The sequence below is a fragment of the Oncorhynchus keta genome, chromosome 21 (genome assembly GCF_023373465.1).
Source record: "Oncorhynchus keta strain PuntledgeMale-10-30-2019 chromosome 21, Oket_V2, whole genome shotgun sequence".
In the NCBI taxonomy this organism is placed as follows: domain Eukaryota; kingdom Metazoa; phylum Chordata; class Actinopteri; order Salmoniformes; family Salmonidae; genus Oncorhynchus; species Oncorhynchus keta.
In genome coordinates, this window is record NC_068441.1 from 45,943,093 (window position 1) to 45,965,775 (window position 22,683).

General features: G+C 40.6%; 1 protein-coding gene across 3 annotated transcripts; it reads right to left on the reverse strand.

The window, feature by feature from the left end:
- Nucleotides 1-299: 299 nt before the first annotated feature.
- On the reverse strand, nucleotides 300-22,172 carry ctsa (cathepsin A). 3 transcript variants are annotated; one of them, XM_035797633.2, is made up of 15 exons: nucleotides 22,047-22,172; nucleotides 21,608-21,768; nucleotides 21,160-21,271; nucleotides 20,369-20,419; nucleotides 19,711-19,797; nucleotides 19,176-19,331; nucleotides 11,405-11,496; nucleotides 11,118-11,202; nucleotides 8,203-8,294; nucleotides 4,955-5,033; nucleotides 4,332-4,480; nucleotides 3,751-3,826; nucleotides 2,576-2,665; nucleotides 2,242-2,343; nucleotides 300-1,555 (listed from the first exon to the last, which is right to left on the reverse strand). In XM_035797633.2, the coding sequence occupies exons 2-15, from the start codon at nucleotides 21,766-21,768 to the stop codon at nucleotides 1,472-1,474; spliced, it is 1,416 nt and encodes a 471-aa protein (XP_035653526.1). In that variant the 5' UTR covers nucleotides 22,047-22,172; the 3' UTR covers nucleotides 300-1,471. The 3 variants fall into 3 exon arrangements, with proteins under 3 accessions (XP_035653526.1, XP_035653525.1, XP_035653522.1); XM_035797632.2 differs by having other exon boundaries at nucleotides 21,986-22,121; XM_035797629.2 differs by having other exon boundaries at nucleotides 21,608-21,755; nucleotides 22,047-22,099.
- Between the last annotated feature and the right edge of the window lie 511 nt (nucleotides 22,173-22,683).

Consider the following 22,683-nt stretch of genomic DNA (forward strand, 5'->3'; position numbering starts at 1 on the left):
TGTAATATCATAGGAATTGTGCAGCTCTGAACTATCCTTTTAAAAATGACAATGCTTTACTGTGTAATATTCAACTTAAGAATTTCACAAACAACTACCTTCCTTACCATTAGCCACAGAAGAGCTAGCTGGAAGGAAATACCGTGTAAGAAATGAAATGTTCAAAGGAATTATGGCTTTATACCTACAGAGTATTCAATGATCAACATGTTCTCCTTACATTCAGTACGGCAGTGTTAAGTCAGTCAACAATAAAACAACGAAACACCATTGTCGCTGCCAAGTCACACACAAGTGAACAAAGTTGATCAGGTTTTATTATGAAACCATGGCAGAATCAATGTGAATACAGCTAAACATAGACATGTTCCCTTTTGATCAAAGTGATTACAAGTAATCATTTCTGTGATGAGGCACTAGTAATAACTTCAGATTTTATTTTAATGACTTATAGCACATCCAGGTGTTTTCTTCCAAAAGACAAGAATGCCTGACAGTGAACAGAAACTCCCTACCGGTATTAAGGGTAAATCCTATTTAATTAATAGCTGAACCTCCACTTAAAGCTGCAATATGAACTTTGGGTGACCCAACCAAATTCACATTCTAGATCTGTCACTCATTAAAAGTCTAAGAAGCATAGATCAGTTCCATGTGCGCTATTTCTATACATCCTGGTCTTAAGTTCCATTTTTTTCATCTTACTTTGAAGCTTGTGCACAAAACCTAAACAATATTTTTGGTTATTGAAAAGAATTCAGCGGTTTACATGGTAAAATGATCTACACTACCTGCACATTTCGTCAAACAAAACCATTAGAATTTTAGTAACCAGGAAGTGGTTTCTGCGTAGTGAATCTTTAATAAGATTGACTAATTACTAAAAAAATAAAAAAGAATTTGTCAACTAAGGTTTCATTTTGTCATTATAACGGTCGGTAGAACCACTTCATCCCCGATTGATGTCAATGAGAGACTAAGTGAATTTCACTTAAGTAAAGCGTCACCCCACCATTGCCTTGTGTACCACAGAATGCTAAATACATACTTAGTGCTAAGAGCTCAAGCCAATGTGAGTGAATATAATTTAAAAAATGTTTACATTTCTCCTAATTAACAAATAGATTGAGTTCAATCTCAGCAGAATCAAAATGTCTGAAGCAGAATCAAAATGTCTGAAGCAGACGCAACACAAAACACTAGCCCTCGTCCCAGATCAGCTTCTGCTGTATAGCCAGCCAACTACCATGATTGACGAATCTGCATAAACAGATCTGGGATCAGGCTAACAAAACACTTGGAACATTATGTCAGTGGTCTTTGGATACAAGCCAGTGCTTTATCATAAACTAGTGCAAATCAAATTATACAGCAGGTCCCAGATCAGCTTCTGCTGTATAGCCAGCCAAATCCCATGGTTGACAAAAGGCATAAACAGATCTGGGACCAGGCTAAAGGCTTTGTTCACAGATCAGTAGGGCTGTTTCTTGATGAAACGAGAGAACATGGTGAAGGCAGCGATGGGCTTGTCTGTGGGGACCATGTGACCTGAACCCTGTTGATAAACAAGGAGAACGTTGGTTAGCACTCTCCCGGCAAACTGGGTCATATTCATTAGGGAACGCAAAGGAAAACGCTTAAACGTTTTGAAAAAAACAGAACTCAGTCTGTTTTCATCCATTTGGTGTCTAATGAACACAACCCTGATTTAAAGCACTCCTGTGTTTTTCCAGGCAAGACTGAACACAAATCTGGACTTTCTATGAAGCTACGTGTTAAGATAATGGTATTTTACTACAGTACCTGCTTCCCCAGAGAGGAATAGTAGAATCTTTTTACTGCAGTGATTGGCTACAATGTACTGTATACCTCACAGCAAAACCGACTTCGTTCTGGTCAGAAACATTATCAAAAACCTCCAACAATCCCCTATTCCTTTGGTCTAAGGGAAGGGAGGAACCAGTTTGGTGACCAAGACTGTTCTGTGAATCATTGTCTTGTCTGAGATCTGAAACCTAGCCTAGCCTTCAGCTCAGTGATCTAATACAAAGTCTTTGGGGTTAAAAGACTGGAGTTAGTTTGCACAGATCCGCAAACAGGCTAGTGGAGAGGGCAGGGGGTTAGAGTTTAGTATGTTAAATGGAATTTGTTCTAAATGATAGTACTTGCAACCAGAAGTCCATACAGCCACAGGTAATGATGGAACACAGGTTCAAATTTTCTATTTGGTTGAATCGTTACCTTGACGGTGAGGAAGGCCAAGTTGGAGAACTCCTTGACGAAACCGCCCACCTGCTGACTCTCGCCGGTGTAGTAGAGCCAAGGCCTCCTCTTCACCTGGACCTGGGGAGAAATGGGCCAGAGGTCAAGGGCCATGCCACAGTATAGAACAGGGTGAAGTTGTTGCTGATCTTGCATCAGTTTAGCATTTCCCACTAAATTGATTGAGAGAAAGGAATCAGATCCTAGAGCTGTACTCAGGGAAACTTCCCATGGTGCACACCAACGGCCTCATCTCTGTTCCGTTTCAATCCGGTCATGTAGAGTCTTTACTTTGTGCAAAAGGTTAATCTACCTCCTGATGGAGAGACTCCACGAACCACTCGTCCCCAAGGAAGTTGCAGGCCATGTCTACGTCACCGTTGTACACCAGCACTCTGTACTTCTACAAGACAGACGGAAGACATTTATAGCACTACTGCCAAGACCACTAATTACAGTCAGACCTGGGTTCATACACATACAGTACCAGTCAAAAGTTGACACCTACTCATTCCAGGATTTTTAGATTGTAGAATAGTGACATCAAAACTATGAAACAGGGAATCACGTATTAACCAAAAAGTGTTCAAATCAAATTTATTTTAGATTTTAGATTCTTCAAAAGTAGCCCTCCTTTGTCTTGACAGCTTTGGCATCATCTCAACCAGCTTCATGAGGTTGTCACCTGGTAAGCATTTCAATTAACATGAGTGCCTTAAAAGTGAATAGGGTAGGGTAGCCTAGTGGTTAGAGCGTTGGTCTCGTAACCGGAAGGTTGCAAGTTCAAACCCCCAAGCTGACAAGGTACAAATCTGTCATTCTGCCCCTGGCAGGCACGGTTCCTAGGCCATCATTGAAAATAAGAATGTTCATAACTGACTTGCCTGGTCAAATAAAGGTAAAAAATAAAGTTGAATTGTTTTTTAAGAAGGAAAACCTTAAAAAACATTCACAGTATAGGTTGGGAAAAGTATGTGAACCCAAAAACTAATTTAGGTAGCTAACTTTGAGTCCAATCAATGAGACATTGGTTAGAGCTGCCTTGCACTGTTTATAAAATAAATAAAAACACAACATTTTTGTTTGTTTTTCACAAGAAGCATTGCCTGATGTGAACCATGCCTCGAACAAAAAAGATCTCAGAAGAGTTGCCTTGCATAAAGCTGGAAAGGGTTACAGAAGTATCTAAAAGCCTTGACAGTAAGACATCTATAAAAATGGAGAAAATTCAGCACTGTTGCTACCCTCACTAGGAGTGGCAATAGTTGTCTTCACTACTATTCTACACTGCAGAATAGTGAAAATAATGAGTAGGTGTCCATACTTTTGACTGGTACTGGATGCATGTACACACACACATCAAGTGATGGAGCCTGCCTGGAATGCCCGATATGGTGCAGGGTTTGCACTTTTAGAACCATTATATTGGCGCCATTGTTCCAGGCAAGCTCAAACACAGTATATGGAAGAGCACACTAACAAGCTCACCAGAGCTCCCAACAGCTTCAGGTACTGCTTCCTCATATCCATGTACAGCCGGTTGTAGTTCAGATTCACCTCAGCGCTGTAACAGCAGAGAACACAAATAGTCCAGCTAGATCAAGACCTAAACCTACAGTTATTTATATTGATGCAGTGATGGGGAAAACAGGTCCAGTCTTAACCACAAAACAGCACTGTTATCAATTAAACAAGTTAACCCAACGCAAGTTTGTTGCTCTCCGAACCAATCACCTTTTATTGGCCCCAGTCGCCCAGTGAAACCCTTTTCACTCGTGCCGACCCAAAATGACAGGTTCCAACAACTTGGGTGAATGAGTAAACAGGATTGTGCAGCTCTGCCCCACTCAGTATTACAGAAATCAGTATTGTATAAAAATTAATTTTAAACAACTTCTCCTAGGTAATCTAAACCCACTCACAACACCCCGTCATATAAAGGGTTAAAAGACAATGTCAAGACCTGGATGTAGGACCTGTATCTTGACCATATTATCTACCCTCTGAACGTCAGATAGCCGTGAGTCAAGTTGCCTCATCCTTGCACCCAAAGTAATGTCGTCACTTACCTGCATACCGACCAGGGTAGAGCAGAGGGGGAGATGTGGAGGGCTGCTTTGACATAAGGGTTGTTGAGGTACAAGGTAGACGGGGTAGAATTGGTGCAGGGAGGGTCTAGCCTCACAAGCTTGTACAGAGACGCCACACCCTTCAGCTTCTACGAGATCGGAGAGGTACACAACTAAGGCCGGATATAAAGTCTCCTACACCAGGGTTGGGGGTCCATTTGAATTGAAGTCAGAAGGATTTTAATTTAAATTCATATAATGAAAGACTTGATTTGCAGTCAGAATATGTTCTGTCCTTGGTCAACACTGCACCTAGACATACTATGATGTAATCATGCATCGTACAGACAGGCTCCTTATGGATATTTTGGTACATGTAGGTTGAAACCATGCTTGCTCTTTACGTTTTGCTACAGAGACCGCTTTGAGTATATACACCCAGCCTTACTGATTGAGAAACGCTAACTGAAGGGACTGCTAAAATCCACAAAACTAAAAATTACCATTGCGTACAGCTAATACATAAATATAACAAAATCAGCTAGAATGTGAACATCCAAAGACTTGATAAGGAACAATTGAAACAGGTACTCAAAGTATTCCTTTAGAGTAAATTAATGTACCTGGTTCCAGAGTTGAGTCCATTCGTGGTTAATGAAACTGTTACCCAGATCTCGAATCACCAGGTGCCCATTGTCAGTGCTGCACAGAGAACATCAACATGTCAGAGAAGAAAGCAAGAGGACATTAACACATCTGGAGCAGAAGAAGGACACCTACTAGCTTAACCTATGCAGAACATAGGTGGTGAGAGGCGTTACTATAAGACCTCCTGTATGCAGGGCCCTATGTCATGACCCGGGTTCAGAGCTCAAGGATCAGGTTACAGTGGGTCCGCTCAACAGCGCCCTCTCACACAGAGGGGAAGAGGGGTGACACTGCATGTTTTATGACAGTCGTAAATACCTGCAGGGAAACTCACCCACTCTCAGAAATGGAAGTTAAATCTATTTGTTGAGAGAGAGAGACGCACGCATTGCATTATGGTAACAAAAGGTTGAATGAAACAATATTTCTGTATTCCAAGCAGTTGGAAGGGTCAGTGTGTTCTTTAAAACAATATTGAATTCATTACTAATTTCTGGTGTAACAAAGGACAGGAGAACTCTGAATGTGTACATTTCCCAGCAATCAGATTCACATCTAAATGCTGGGGGAACTTATGATTAAATTAAATACTATGAGAGATGTAATGTTGGCCTTAATTTTTTAAATGTTTATTCCATATGAAGTCTTAAGTCAGCAGCCACACAAGCAGACACTCCTTTTCTAAACACCCTTTTTCGAATGAGCGGCTGTTCATGTGCAAAGTATTAGCATTTCCATGAGCCTAGTTCTCAACTGTATGTAATTCGTCCATTCTGTCCCCACCCCTTTCAATCGTCTACCAAGTCGTCAGGGTTTTGTCTATTAGGGAATTTGCATTGCATTATGTACTAATCAATGTATAAGCTATTCTGTTTGTGTGTTTAAGTAATTCTGTGAGATTTATTTACGAAGCCATTTCATCATTTATGCTAGGGTTCGTGCAGATAAGCAAGGATTTAGCGACATTCAGAATGAGAGATACCTTTGACCTAAAAGATTTTATTCGGAAAAATGGTAACTCAACTTCTCCGTGGTACACCAAGACCGCTAATGAGGAAATTGTTACAGGATTATTTTAATCGTAATAATTAAACAGTTCCTTGATTTGATAAAACATAATATTAATGATAGCCAAGACACAACTACATATGGGGGGGCCAACTACCTGCCCTCCAGGACACCTACACCACCTGATGTCACATGAAGGCCAAAAAGAACAAGGACAACCACCTGAGACACAGCCTGTTCACCACGCTATCATCCAGAAGGCTAGGTCAGTACAGGTGCATCAATGCTGGGACCGAGAGACTGAAAAACAGCTTCAAGGCCATCACTGTTTAACAGCCATCACTAACATTGAGTGGCTGCTGCTAACATACGGACTCAAATCTCTAGCCACTAATAAATACATCACTAGTCAAACAATGACAATTTATATAATGTTTACATACATTACTCATCTCATATGTATATACTGTACTCTATACCATCTTGCCTATGCTGTTCAGCCAACCATATATTTATATGTACATATCCTTAATCATTCCATTACACTTGTGTGTATAAGGTAGTTGTGAAATTGTTAGATGTTCTGACCATGCAGTATCTGCTAACCATGTGTATGTGACCAATAAAATTTGATTTGAAGAGTTATGACCTACTGTATGCAGAGCCATATACCTAACTCAGCAAAAAAGAAACCCTCAACTGTCAACTACATTTATTTTCAACAAAGTTAACATGCGTAAATATGATTGAGACAAACTGAACAAGTTCCACAGACGTGTGACTAACAGAAATGGATTAATATATCCCTGAACAAGGGGGGTCAAAATCAAAAGTCACTATCTGGTGTGGCCGTGGGGGGGAATGGCCGTGGCCCTCACAATCAGAGCCAACAGGTCCCAGACGTGCTCAATGGGATTGAGATCTTGGCTCGTCGCTGGCCATGGCAGAACACCAACATGCCTGTCTTGCAGGAATTCAGCCATACTGTTCGTTCTGTGCGTGATGGCATTGTCATGCCGAAGGGTCATGTCAGGATAAGCCTGCAGGAAGGGTACCACATGGGAGGAGGATGTCTTCCCTGTAACACAGATGAGCAGGGACCCTGGGCATCTTTGCTTGGTGTTTCAGAGTCAGTAGAAAGACCTCTTTAGTATCCTAAGTTTCCATAACCGTGACCTTAATTGCCTACAGTCTTTAAGCTGTTAGTGTCTAAATGACCGTTCCACAGGTGCATGTTCATTAATTGTTTATGGTTCATTGAACAAGCATGGGAAAGTGTTTAAACCCTTTACAATGAAGATCTGACGTTATTTGGATTTTTACGAATTATCTTTAAAGGACAGGGTCCTGAAAAATGGACGTTCACATACGTGGTTAGAGTTAAAGGCAACTTGGTCAACCAGTACCAAGTGGTTCACCTTTAAGAGGTATATTTCTATGGCAACGAAACCTTCAGAATGAACCTGTTGCAGGGCAAACCAACTCAATTTATCCTGATTAAGTGTGAGCCACAACTTTGCGACCAATGAAATCAACCGTCACTTAAAGATAGCTTCAGAAGTCACTTCATATGAGGAAGATGACCGATTAAATACAGGTTTTTAAAAATGAATCACAGTTAGTAATGAGAATTACTTTAACTTAACACATTAAAAAGTAACGCTATGTATTGCTTGTGAATTGATAAGCAATACACTGACGATAATAAAATAAAGCCAGCATTTCTAAAAGAGCCCATTTCACACCATAGCCTACAGAATCTGTAAGATGGTGTTTCATTTTGATTTCAGCACAAATTACAATGTGGCACTGACTTATCAAAGGGTGCTACACATGTTCTCAATGAAGAGTTGGGCGTTCGACTAGCATGCATGACATGCACGTGCCTGCTAGAGTTAGCGGCTTGCGGACCAGTAATAACCACCGTAGTAGTATGGCTGAAGCTGAATAGCTTTAGAAAACCCAAAGTACATTACCTAAAATCATAGGATACACCTCAGGTCTGAGATTCAGTTGAATTACCATAGCTTGTGTATTAAGCAGGGTGTACATTACAATTCAATCCAGGAAGTAAACAGAACATCTAATTCCAAAAATGAGCATGTTAACTTCCCAAATTTAATTGACCCCAACTTGAAATACTTCATTTTCATGTAGAAGGAGTTAAGCTGGTTCGTGTGTGAAACAGTGAAATCTGTCAAGTAACTGGTCTTACCCAACTCTCTGGCCAACTCCTCCAGGACAGGGGGCATACAGGTTGTAGATGTTCAGTCCAGAATTGTAGACAACATCCTGCACCTCATTAAGCTAGGTGATATAAAGATCAAATTAATATAGTTACCAGACAACTTTGGACACCTACTCATTCAAGGCTGTCTATTTTACTATATTATAGATTAATAGTGAAGATAAACTGAACCCTTATGGAATTATTTATTAACCAAAAAAAGTGTTAAATCAAAATATATTTTGATTTTAGACTCAAAGAAGCCACCCTTCATGACAGATGTGCACTCTTGGCCTTCTCACAACCAGCTTCATGAGGAAAGCTTCTCCAACAGTCTTGAACAAGATCCCACATACACTGAACACTTGTTTGCTGCTTTACCTTCAGTCTGTGGTCCAACTCATCCCAAACCATCTCAATTGAGTTGAGGTCAGGGGATTGTGGAGGCCAGGTCATCTGATGCAGCACTCCATCACTCTCCTTCTTGGTCAAATACCTCTTACACAGCCTAGAGGGGTTTTAGTCATTATCTAGTTGAAAAAATGATCCCACTAAAGCGCATGCCAGATGAGATGGCGTATCACTACAGAATACTGTGGTAACCATGTTGGTTAAGCGTGCCTTGAATTAAATATAATCAGACTCACAAGCAAAGCACCCCCAAGCTTCATGGTGTAAACCACACATGCAGAGATCATCCGTTCCCCTACTCTGCGCCACAAAGACACGGCGGTTGGAACCAAAAATCTAAATGGACAGATTTCCACCGGTCTAATGTCCATTAGTGGTTTCTTTTAGAGGTCGACCGATTATGATTCTTTCAACGGCGATAGATTGGAGGACCAAAAAAGCCAATATCGATTAAATATAGTCACACACCTTTGTAATAATGACAATTACAACAATACTGAATGACAAACTCATTTTAACTTTATATAATTTATTTTCGCAAATGAAAAATGTTCAATTTTGTTTAAATAATGCAAAAAGTGTTGGAAGTAAAAGTGCAATATGTGCCATGTAAAAATCCTAACATTTAAGTTCCTTGCCTGGAACATATGAAAGCTGGTGGTTCCTTTTAACATGAGTCTTCAATATTCCAGGTTAAGGAGTTTTAGGTTGTAGTTATAGGAATTGAAGGACCATCTCTCTATGCCATTTGTATTTCATATACCTTTGACAATTGGATGTTCTTACATGCACTTAAGCATTGCCAGCCTAATCTCAGGAGTTGATGGGCTTGAAGTCATAAAACAGCACAATGCTTGAAGCACAGCGAAGGGCTGCTGGCAAAACGCAGGAAAGTGTTGCTTGAATTAATGCTTACGAGCCTGCTGCCTACCACTGCTCAGACCAGACTTTATAATAAACAGTAATGAGACTTGTGTCAAATCTGGAAACAATCACGTCAGAAACAAAACTTATTCTTTCAGTGAAATACAGAACCGTTCAGTATTTTAATCAAACAGGTGGCATCCATAAGTCTAAATATTGCACAACAGTCAATGTAGTCCAAATTAAGTGAAATTCTGGCAAATTAGTCTGTTAAGAAATGGTCTTCACACAGTTCGCAAAGAGCCAGGTGGCCCAAACTGCTGCATACTCTGACTCTGCTTGCACAGAACGCAAGTGAAGGGACACAATTTCCTTAAGTAAAATAAATTAGCAGGCAATTTGAACTAAATATTCATTTTTATTTTTTTTAAATTTAAAATACACGTGTATTGATTTTTAGAAAGGCATTGATGTTTAGGTACACATTGGTGCAATGAGTGCTTTTTTCCCACCAAGGCGCCATCACCCGTAGGCTGTGATTCGATGATAAATTAACAGGCACCGCATTTATTATATGCAACAGCAGGACAAGTTAAATAAACTAGTAATATCAACCATGTGTAGTTAACTAGTGATTATTCATGGTTTTAAAAAAAAGATACGTTAAAGGGTAGCTAGCAGCTTAACTTGGCTCCTTGCTGCACTCGCATAACAGGTGGTCAGCCTGCCACGCAGTCTCCTCTTTGTTCAATCGGCATCCAAAAATGCAGATTGTTATGTAAACTTGAAATCGGCCATGCCGATTAATTGGTCGACCTCTAGTTTCTTTGCAGCAATTCGACCATGAAGGCCTGATTCACAGTCTCCTCTGAACAGTTGTGTCTGTTACTTGAACTCCTTGATGCATTTATTGGGGCTGCAATCTGAGGTGCAGTTAATTACCAATTTCTAAGGCTCGTAACTCTGCTGCAGAGGATAAGTCAGGGTCTTCCTTTCTTGTGGCTGTCCTCATGAGAGCCAGTTTCATCGCAACTGCACTTAAAGAAACTTTCAAAGTTCTTGACATTATTCAGACTGACCTTCATGTCTTAAAGTAATGGACTGCATTTCTCTTTGGCTATTTGAGCTTTTTTTTGCCATAATATGGACTTGGTCTTTTACCAAATAGGGCCATATTTATACCACCTCTACCTTGTCACAACACAACTGATATTCTAAAACACTTTGCAGAAAGAACTTCCACAAATGAGCTTTTACCAATGCACACCTGTTACTGAAATGCATTCCTGGTGACTACCTCATGAAGCTGGTTGAGAGAATGCAAAACAGTGAAGTGTGGCTACTTAAAAATCAAAATATATTTTGATTTATTTAAAAAACACTTGGTTACTACATGATTCCATAGGTGATGTCATTCTACAATGTAGAAAGCAGTAAAACTAGTAAATTGGTGCTGACAATTAACAGTATTTTACACAAACTAGTCATAGCAACTACTGAATATACATCTAGACTTACAATACTTTTTAGTGCCTTGTTTCCATTGAGAATCAATGTGACCGAAGAATGTTGTCAATAAATCCAAGATCTATTAAAAATGGAGAATCAATCATCGTAAATGGACTCACATTGCTGGAGCAGTTAGGGTTCTGATTATTGTAGAAGTCACATTTTCCACCGTCGCAGCAATAGGCCTGCAAGTCACTCCACAAACTGCCAGGAACACAGAACCACATAACCAGTGGTCATTCATTCTGTGCATGTAGGCTTCACTTAAAAACAGAGACTGACTAAGAACTAGTCTCTTGGTACCATCATACCCAGCATGCTTAGCTTTGACAAAAACATAAGTTGGCAAGGAGACAAAACAGATCTGAGACCAGGATATGACATTAGGAAAATACATTAACAGTACCTTGTCCCAAGGAGTCCATGGTAATAAGCAAAGTAGACGAGAGAGTTGTCGTTCATCTCATAACTTGACATCCCATTGCCAACTGCAATACCCTGGGAGAAATAAATACAAATTGTTAATCTGATTTGTTTTAGGGAATCGCCATTAGTTCCTTCCAAGGAAGCAGCTACTCTACCTGGGGTCCAACACATTAAGGAACTTAGATCACATATTATACCACTACAATACAAAATGTATAATAACCCCATACACCAATATTACCATTTACATGTAGGTAGAGTGTGTAGACGAGTGTCTCTTCACAATACCTGCTGTTCCATAAAGCTCATTTTTATATATTTTTAAATCTGATTCTAGCACTTGCATCAGTTACCCGATGTGGAATAGAGTTCCATGTAGTACTGTACACCTCCCGTAGTCTGTTCTGGACTTGGGGACTAAGAGGCCTCTGGTGGCATTGCTTGTGGGGTAGCCATTGGTGACTGAGCAGTGTGCAAGCAGTTTAAACAGACAGCACATTCAAATTGTCAACACCTCTTGCAAAAACAAGTAGGGATGAAGTCAAACTATTCCACTTTGAGCCATGAGAGATTGACATACATAATGTTAGCGCCCCGTGCATGTTTAAGGGCCAGCCATGCTGCCCTGTTCTGAGACAATAGTACATCCGAGGTCCCCGTGGCACCTGACCACACGACTGAACAGTAGTCAAGATGCAACAACTAGGGCCTGCCTTGTTGATAGTGTTGGTATGGCAGAGTAGCATTTTATTAAGTATAGACTACTACCCAGCTTAGCTACTACTGTATCAATATGTTTTGACCATGACAGTTAAGAATCCAGCGCTAAGCGAAGCAGTTTAGTCACCTGAACTTGCTCAATTTCCACATTTATTGCATGATAAAGTTAAGGTTTGGGTTTTAGTGAATGATTTGTCTAATACAATGCTTTTAGTTTTAAATATTTAGGACCAACTTCCTCCTTGCCACCCATTCTGAAACTGCTGCTCTTTGTTAAGAGTTGCAGTCATTTCAGTCACTAACGTGTAGTGTTGAGTCAGCCGCATTCATAGACACTGGATTTACGCAAAACCAGTTGATTTAAAAAAAATTCTCACCAGGTAGGCCAGTTGAGAACAAGTTCTCATTTACTACTGCAACCTGGCCAAGATAAAGCAAAGCAGTGCAACAAAAGATTTCACTGTTACAATTTCAGCAGGTCAGAAGTTTACATACACTAAGTTGACTGTGCCTTTAAAACACCTTGGAAATTCAGAGAAGGATGTCACTGCTTCAGAAGCTTCTGATAGGCTAATTGACATCATGAGTCAATTGGAGGTGTACCTGTGGATGCATTTCAAGGCCTACCTTCAAACTCAGTGCCTCTGCCATTTCCAAATGCATGAAGGTACCACATTCATCTGTACAAACAATAGTACGCAAGTATAAACACCATGGGACCACGCAGCCGTCATACTGCTCAGGAAGGAGATGCGTTCCGTCTCCAAGAGATGAACGTACTTTGGTGCGAAAAGTGCAAATCAATCCCAGAACAGCAAAGGACCTTGTGAAGACGCTGGAGGAAACGGGTACAAAAGTATCTATATCCACAGTAAAACGAGTCGTATATCAACAACCTGAAAGGCCGCTCAGCAAGGAAGAAGCCACTGCTCCAAAACCGTCATAAAAAAGCCAGACTACGGTTTTCAACTGCACATGGGGACAAAGATCGTACTTTTTGGAGAAATGTCCTCTGGTCTGATTAAACAAAAATAGAACTGTTTGGCCATAATGACCGTCATTATGTTCGGAGGAAAAAGGAGAGGTTTGCAAGCCAAAGAACATCATCCCAACTGTGAAGCATGGGGGTGGCAGCATCATGTTGTCAGGGTGTTTTACTGCAGGGGGGACTGGTGCACTTCATAAAATAGATGGCATCATGAGGGCGGAAAAAGATGTGGATATATTGAAGCAACATCTCAAGACATCAGTCAGGAAGTTAAAGCTTGGTCGCAAATGGGTATTCCAAACGGACAATGACCCCAAGCATACTTCTAAACTTATGGCAAAATGGCTTAAGGACAACAAAGTCATGGTATTGGAGTGGCCATCACAAAGCCCTGACCTCAATCGTATAGAAAATTTGTGGGCAAAACTCTAAAAGCGTGTGCAAGCAAGGAGGCCTACAAACCTGACTCAGTTACACCAGCTCTGTCAGGAGGAATGCACCAAAATTAACCCAAATTGTGGGAAGCTACCCAAAACATTTGATCCAAGTTGAACAATTTAAAAGGCAATGCTACTAAATAAGTGCATGTAAACTTCTGAACCACTGGGAATGATATTAAAGAAATAAAAGCTACAAATCATTCTCATTTCACATCATTCAAATAAAGCAGTGATCCTTACTGACCTAAAACAGGGAATTTTTAATAGGATTAAATGTCAAGAATGATGAAAAACAACAGAGTTTAAATGTAGTTGACTATGGTATGTAAACTTACACTACGTGCAAGTACAAATACTGGTGTGCAAAAAAGAAAAACACAAACAAATATGGGGATAAGGTAGGTTGTTGGATGGGCTATTTACAGATGGGCTGTGTACAGCTGCAGTGATCGGTAAACTGCTCTGACAGCTGACACGTAACGTTAGTGAGGGAGATAAGTCAATTGGCAGCAGAGAACTGGAAGGAAAGGCAGCCAAAGGTTACGTTGGCTTCGGGGATGACCAGTGAAATATACCTGCTGGAGTGTGTGTTGCTATGGTGACCAGTGAGCTGAGATAAGGCGGGGCTTTACCAATGAATATGTAGTGAGGACCAGTCAACAAGAGCATATTGGTCGAAGTGGAGGGAGGCTATACTGTAAATGACAATCGCCGAAGTCTAGGCACCGTAGGATGGTCAGTTTTACAGCATGAGTGAGGGATGCTTGTTGCGAAATAGGAAGTTGATTCTAGATTTAATTTTGGATTGAGATGTTTAATGTGAGTCTACAGTGACCAGACACTTAGGTATTTGAAGTTGTCCACATAAGTCAGAACCTTCCAGAGTCGTGATGCTAGTCGGGAGGCGCAGCGATCGGTTGAAGAGCATGCATTTAGTTTTAATAGCAGTTGGAAGCCACATGTTGTATGGCATTGAATTACCCACATCACTACATTTCCTGGCTAGCAATAAAGATGTAATGTTGAGGGAAGGAGGAGACTTCTCCTAAAGTAGGGTGTGTACACACGGGCTGGTGGGGAAATCTCAGTTAAGCTATTTGAACAGTTGGGTGAATAAACTTGGTTTGAGCTTTCCATAGCCATCTGTCATGTTCTAAATAACCTGAAAAACAATACAACTGTTTAACTTTTGTTAGCTAGCAAATATATCCAAGTTAGCTAAACTTTATATTTCAAGATTAATTGACTAACCACTAGCACATGGGCTTGATGAGACATTAGATTGCCCATGACAATAAGTTAATGAAAGTGCATTATGCATGCTTCTAGTTATATTTGTAACATAAAGGGAATTTTCATAGACAGATCTGTGATTAATGCAAGAAAGTCAGTTAAATTACCAGGTCTTATATTTAGCCTTGAATTCAATCAATTGCTGACTATTTGAAATGCAGTGTATTTGCCTTTTTTTTTTTAAATGTACAAAGCTTATTTAGAGTAGACATGATTTTTAGGCCATGTCATTAACTTTTGGATTCGGGGGCAGTATTTATGTCCTGATGAAGTGTGCCCAGTGTAAACTGCCTGCTACTCAGGCCCAAAAGCTAGAATATGCATATGATTAGTAGATTTGGATAGAAAAACTCTGAAGTTTCTAAAACTGTTTGAATGATGTCTGAGTATAACAGAACTCATATGGCAGGTGAAAACCTGAGAAAAATCCAACCAGGAAGTGGGAAATCTGAGGTTTGAAGTTAAGTGATTGCCTATCCAATATACAGTGTAAATGGGGTCAGATTGCACTTCCTAAGGCTTCCCACTAGATGTCTTTACAAATGTTGTTAGGCTTCTGTGAAAGGGAAGCGAAGAGCCGTTTGAACCAGTGATCTGGTTGAAAGCCTGGAGTATAGTCACACGCGTGGCCGTGAGTTCCCTTTCATTTCTAAAGACAAGGGAATTGTCCAGTTGGAATACTAATGATTAAAACATCCTAAAGATGTCCTAAAACATCCTAATGTGTCTAACATGGAGACCTGGGAGTGCCATCAGATGAAGATCAAAGGTAAGTGATTAATTTTAACGCTATTTCTGACATCTCTCCTTGGTTGGAAAATGGCTGTATGGTTCTGTGGCTAGGCGCTGACCTAACATAAATCGCATGGTGTGCTTTTGCCGTAAAGCCTTTTTGAAAGCAGACACTGTGGCTGGATTAACAAGAAGTTTAGCTTTAAAATGGTGTACAATACTTGTATGTTTGAGGAATTTTAATTACGAGATGTTTGAATTGGCCACCCTGCACTTACAATGGATGTTGGTCCCACTGGTGCCAGACAGGTTAAAGTTGTGGGGGGGGTAATTAAAAATAAAATAAAATTAAATAGCGGTTGAGACATCTGCCCTGGGGCATTCCTGATTCTACCTGGATTATGTTTAGAGGCTACCATTAAGTTAACAATCCAAAATATAGCAGGGGTGTAAAGCATAAGTTCGGCATCAGACCAATAATGTCAAAAGCTGCACTGAAGTCTAACAGCCCCCACAATCTTGTCATTCATGTAAGTCCTGTGCTTGTTGAATGTCATTCCCTATAAGCATGCTCAAGTCTTGTCAATTGGTTTACTGTTAATTAGCATTGTATCTAGTCAGACAATTATTTCCAAAAGGTTGTAACAGGCTGATTGGTCAGCCATTTGAACCGGTAAAGGGGGCTTTACCATTCTTGGGTAGCAGAATGACTTGTTAACCCTCCAGGCTTGAGGACACACTTTCTAGTAAGATGAAAATTCAAGTTATGCATGGCAATATGATTACCCATTATGCTCAGTAATTTCAGCCAAGTTGTCAGACCACGGTGGCTTGTCATTTACAGAACTTTCACCTCTTCCACACTTGCCTTTCATAATTTGGTCAGAGTACTCAGACCTTCACTTGTTACTTTATACCCTTAAACTAAAATTATAAATTGTTATTCCCACTAAATCAACAAAAGTACATTAGCAAAAGTATTAAAAATAAATTGAAATATCACATTTCCTTAAGCATTCAGACCCTTTACTCAGTACTTTGTTGAAGCACCTTTGGCAGCAATTACAACCGAGTCTTCTTGGGTATGACAAGCTTGGCACACCTGTATTTGGAGTGTCTCCCATTCTTCTCTGCAGATCCTCTCAAGCTCTGTCAGGTTGGATGGGAGCTTTACTGCAGCCATTTCCAGGTCTCCCCAGAGATATTTGATGGGGTTCAAGTCTGGCCGGGCCACTCAAAGACATTCAGAGACTTGTCACGATGCCACTGTGTCATCTTGGCTGTGTGCTTAAGGTCGTTGTCCTGTTGGTTAGGTGAACTGTCACCCCAGTCGGAGGTCACAACTGCTCTGGAGCAGGTTCTTGTCGTGGATCAATTTTATGTCAGAAGAGAATCTTGTTTCTTATTGTTTGAGTCCTTTAGGTGCCTTTTGGCAAACTCCAAGCAGGCTGTCATGTGCCTTTTACCGAGGAGTGGCTTCCATCTGGCCACTACCATAAAAGCCTAAATTGGTGGAGTACTGCAGAGGTGGTTGTCCTTGTGGAAGGTTCTCCCATCTCCACAGAGGAACTCTGGAGCTCTGTCAGAGTGACCATCGGCTTATGTCACCTACCTGAGAAAGACCCCTACTCAGATTCCTCATTTTGGCCAGGCAGCCAGCTTGAGGAAGAGTCTTGGTTGTTCCAAACAAAATGGGGATCACTGTGTTCTTGGGGACCGTCAATACTGCAGAAGTGTTTTTCTGGTACCCTTCCCAAGATCTGTAATGTGACACAATCCTGTCTCGGAGCTCTACAGACAGTTACGTCAATCTTATAGCTTTGTTTTTGCTCTGACATGCACTGTCAACTGTGGGACCTTATATAGACAGGTGTGTGCATTTCCAAATCCTGTCCAATCAATTGACTTTACTACAGGTAGACTCCAATCAAGTTGTACAAACATATGAAGGATGAGAAATGGAAACAGGACGCACCTGAGCTCAATTATGTCTAATGGCCGAGGGTCTGAATTTAAAGATTAAATATATTTTTTAAATACATTTACTAACATTTCAAAAACCTGTTTTTGCTTGGTATTACAGGGTATTTATTGTGTGTAGATTTTTAAAAAAAATCATTCAGTCAATTTTAGAATAAGGCTATAATGTAGCAAAATGTGGGAAAAGTAAAAGGGTCTGAAAGCAATATAGTTGATGTAGTGTTGGCTTCTGTCGCTGGCATGTCATGACGAAATTTGATAATCTCGCCGATGAAAACCGTGGGTTGTGATTAATGAGCCAAAGTTTCATTCAAGGTGCTCCAATACTTTTTACTATGTTTTCTTAGTTTATTATTATTACTTTTATTCCAGTTAAGTCACATGATCTATTTGCCAATCAGTTGTGCAGCCACTTCATTGCCATACAGTCACCTCAACCAAACAATTTTCAAATTCCTCATCAATCCACAAGGGTTGAACAGTTTAGTAATTTTCTAACATTGAGGCATGCTTATTAGTAACTGGAATAAGCAATTTCATAAGTGTCAAGTGCACATATGGTTGCGCCGCATTACACACCAGCAAATATTCTTTACAACATAAGAGTCCATAAAAAAAGGTATTATGTTGTCTTCCACACTATTAGGCCCAGCATTTGGTTTTCCTAGATATGGCTATTATATTGTGATCACTACATCCTATGGACATGGATACTGCTTTAAAGCTAAAGATTAGATCAACAAGATTTAATTCATGTGCTGATTGTAACTACCCTGGTAGGTTGACAACCTGAACCAGGATGGAGGCACTGGTTACAGTTTGAAGCCTTTTCTGGAGTGGGCAGCTTGATGAAAGCCAGTCTATATTGAAAACAACCCGAAAATAAACCTTTGGATAATGTTTGAAATGCCTGATAATGAGTTAAAGACTGTTAGCACTTGGTTGTCTATAGCAACGTCCCACCATAATGAGCTATAGGGAAGGCAGATGACCCTGTAGCCATTAAACTGCAACAGTATTTAAAATGATTGTCTAAGCTTTACATTGTGGTTATGAATAGCCAGCATGATTAGGAGACTTGAAAATAAATCTATGAAATAGCCTACATTAGCCTGGAGGAAAAACATTTAACATCCATTCTTACTTGAGGATTTAGGTGAAAATGTACCACAACCTACAATGACAAACCATTTTAAATGCAGTGGTGCACATTAGGCTAAACCAAGCAGAAAGCATTTCTTCAAAGACCAGTGTTGAGGAGAACCCATACAATGCGACAACTGTCAATGAGGGAGCGTGGTAGCCAGTAGACATTTCCAAACATACAACTAAATCGCTCCCTTCTACCCATGATAACTCAACCTCGTAGATCAGGAGGGGCTGGATTGATAGGCATTACAGTGAAGCCAGCTCAACCTTGCACTCAAATAGGCCAACCACTATGGATTTTACTCTTTCAATTTCAGATTCGGCGGGGGACGAGAGAGTTACTGATGGGATGAAGTCCTACAGATGCATCCTAGTTCCCATTGAGTGCTCTGCTCTACTTCTGCCCATGGGATAGGGTGGCATTTGGGATTGTAGGCCATCTTCCTCACCTGCAGGTTCATGCTGGCGTCCTCCATCACTCTCTCTGCCAGGGTGGGGATGTAGATGCCACCGTAGCTCTCACCCGTCAGGAAGAACTCATTCTTGATGTACTCTGGGAAGGCTTTGAAGAACTCTTTCAAGGCCAGGAAGTTATTCATGGACACCTAGAGAAAACAATATAGAACTCCATAAGCTTATGTACGGTCACAGCAGTGACTCCATTAATAGCAAATGGCTATTTGGACATTCATAATGCACATGTAAATATTTGGCTTTATGTGTCAGTCTTGATGGGTGGTCCTGTGAGGCTCAGTTGGTAAAGGGTCGTGGGCTAAATTGCAGTTAGGGTCACCAATACAATAGTGTGGCCATACATTTGTCAGTCACATTGGATAAAACCATCTGATAAACTGCGTTACTTAAAATCAGTGGCTACGAGTAATCACAATGATTTCACAAGTCAATTAGGTCCTGGGTTCCTCAACATGTCCCCTAACTGGTTAAACAGTGGTTCTTCAGGTACCGTGCATATTGATAACTCACCTCAGTGTCATTGGTGGTGTAGTTGCTATCGTCGGAGTATGAATATCCAACACCTGCTGGGGACTCCAGGTACAGCATGTTGGCAATCTAAAAACACCACATCTGCTATAATGTGTATAAATGGAGCACTGCCACCCACTGGAATGGTTAATAAGACAACTACAGTCAAGGGTTTTTATTTTTACATTGTAGAAAATACAGCAACTATGAAATAACCTAGTACCCCCCCCCCAAAAAAAGTGTTCAACAAATGAGACTGTTTGGGATTAGTTGGACTGTAGAGTGAAGTAAAAGCAGCCAACAAATGCTCAGAATTTGTGAGAACTCATTCAAGGCTGTTGGTCAACCAGCTTCACCTGGAATGCTTTTCCAAGTGTGCAAAGCTGTCAAGGGAGGCTACTTTCGAGAATATTTTTATATAGATTTGTTGAACACTTGGTTTCTTCATAGTTGTCTTTATTATTCTATGACATAAGAAATAGTATAAAGAAAAACCATTTAATGAGTAGATGTCCAAACTTCTGACTGGTACCAAGATATCTTTCTAGTCTGAATGCCAGTCTGTGTCATCGTGACAATTACAGCAATGGAGTTGGCAAGAGCACAGACAGACCTTCGACCAGGTTAGGAAAGATATGCTAGAGGAAAAGAGACAAACCATGTTCCAGGAATAGGGGTTGTACTCCAATGACATGCCATCGTTCTGAATCTGAAATGAGATCATAAGACTGCGTTCAAAGACTACAGAACCACTGGCATGGCAACAATACAACTTAAATGGAATACAATGTTAAATGCAGTTGTTAGATTGCCCTCTGATCATTTACACTAACAGGAGAATTGAACGAGCAGCATCTAATCGCTCATGGACAGATAATATGCATGTACCGAAGAATCTGTCACGACGGGATTGAATGCATAGGATAACAAGCAGCAGTTGCAGTGTTTGGGTTGTCATCACTGATTATTTGGACATAGATGTGGCAAAAGGCAGTGCTTAAACTGCAACTGCTTTGCACATGTGGTGAAATTATCAGAAGGGTTGGTGGTGCTTTGACTGAGGGCTTCCTATTGAGAGAGAAGACTTCTCACAAGTCTCAATTTTGACCATGTATGGACCCAGAACTAAATCACAGCTGACCAAATATCCCAGAAGTAGAAGTGTAACAGAATGTTTTATTTCACTAGGAAAGTTAGTTAAAAACCAATTCTTATTGACAATGACAGCCTACCAAAAGGCCTGCAGGGACAGAGCTGGGATTAATTCTTAAAAGTAGAACAAAGGCACATTACGACAAGAGCCCTAAAAACAACAAAGTATGGCAGCAACAAAGCATGGTAAACAATGGGCATAGACAAAAGCAAAGGGCAATAAGATAGAGAACAATACATCACTGGTAATCTAAAGTGTAAGAGGCAACTAGATTGTTTTTTGGAGTTTCTCCTTACCAAGAAAGGCCCATGTTCTGTGAGCAACCCGTCAAGGGAGCTGCAACCAGGGCCACCATTCAGCCACAGAACCACTGGGCTGGAAGCTGGATCCTTCTGAGACTCCACAAACCTGCATGACAGGGAAGCAGTGTAGGACATGGTACCCACATGAAGTCTGTAGACATAACTGATCAAATATAAAACTACTCAAGCGATAAGCTGGATGGGTGTCAAATTAAGTTGTATACTGGTGTGAATGTTGCCTCATACAAACCAAGACACTTCCTCATTACTAAAGTCATGCGCCCTACACATAAAATGCTCCCTACACATAAAATGCTCCCTACACATAAAATGCTCCCTACACATAAAATGCTCCCTTTAGGTTTGAAATACATATGTAGCTAGTTAGTAGGGCACTACTAAGCCATTATAAATGTCTAAAAAGATAAGGCTACCCACTCACCAGTAGTGAAGGTGTTTGTTGCCGGCCACATTGAAGTATCCCGAATACTGTTTGAAGTTAGGCTGCTTTTGAAGCCCAGGGAGAAACTTTATTTCATCCACGTCAGGTGCGCCGAGAGTCCCCAAGGCTCCGAACAGCAGGGACAACACTAAATGATACATCTGGGAGTAAAATGACCTGACATTTTAAGCAGTTTACTAGTAACAAGTTATGACATGTCTAGACTTGAAAGACAATCTAACGTCAGGTAGTTAAAGTCCCGAGAAGATGTCAACAGTGATTGCAACAGGCTAGCCAAGGTTTAAGTAAACAAGAGTAAACGGGTATTTGAGTACACTGCATTATTAATACGCTGGATGAACCACCACTGGCACTTACCTTTTTCGTCCGAATTAGGACGTAGGTACCTACAAAACAGCTACAATACTTATGCACTCACAGATCACGGAAGGAGTAGTCATGTGTTCCCTTTTGCGGCTTGGGCTCGTGATGAGCTGGTCACATGACAACGCATTTGCGCGCTTCAAATTGCGCAGACGTTTGGCCTCACATGGTTGTCACTAGTTACCACAGCCACAAAGTCAACATTGGCTGGAGTGTAAAATTACTCAAAAAAAGTTAGGGTTAGGCATAAGGTTAGTAGCGTGGTGTTGTGGGTGAAATTAAAAGATTACATTATAATACTGTTATTGCATCAAATGGTTGTTTTATGCAACATAATAGGGTTCTTATAACTCTATTGTGTCTGTGGGATCTGAGAGGAGCTTTTGGAGCTGACAATTGATTTATGCCATAGAATGAGTTGACGTTTCTGTGCTGTGAGGTACCAGTGATGAGATGGGAACCTTGTCTTAGGGGATAAACTCTGGTTTCCTTACAATAAGAACATTCTTCATGGTAAATGCTATCTGGCTGGGGATACTCCTTTCCCATATATAAAGTCTCACCTTGTGACCCATTCCATACATCTGTTGTTTGTCATGAACATTCAGGAAGATGCACTTTGCTATAAAATGCTGTGGCTCAAATCCGCTCGTTAACCTCTCAACTAATCATCTAAGGGTAGTTTGGCGACC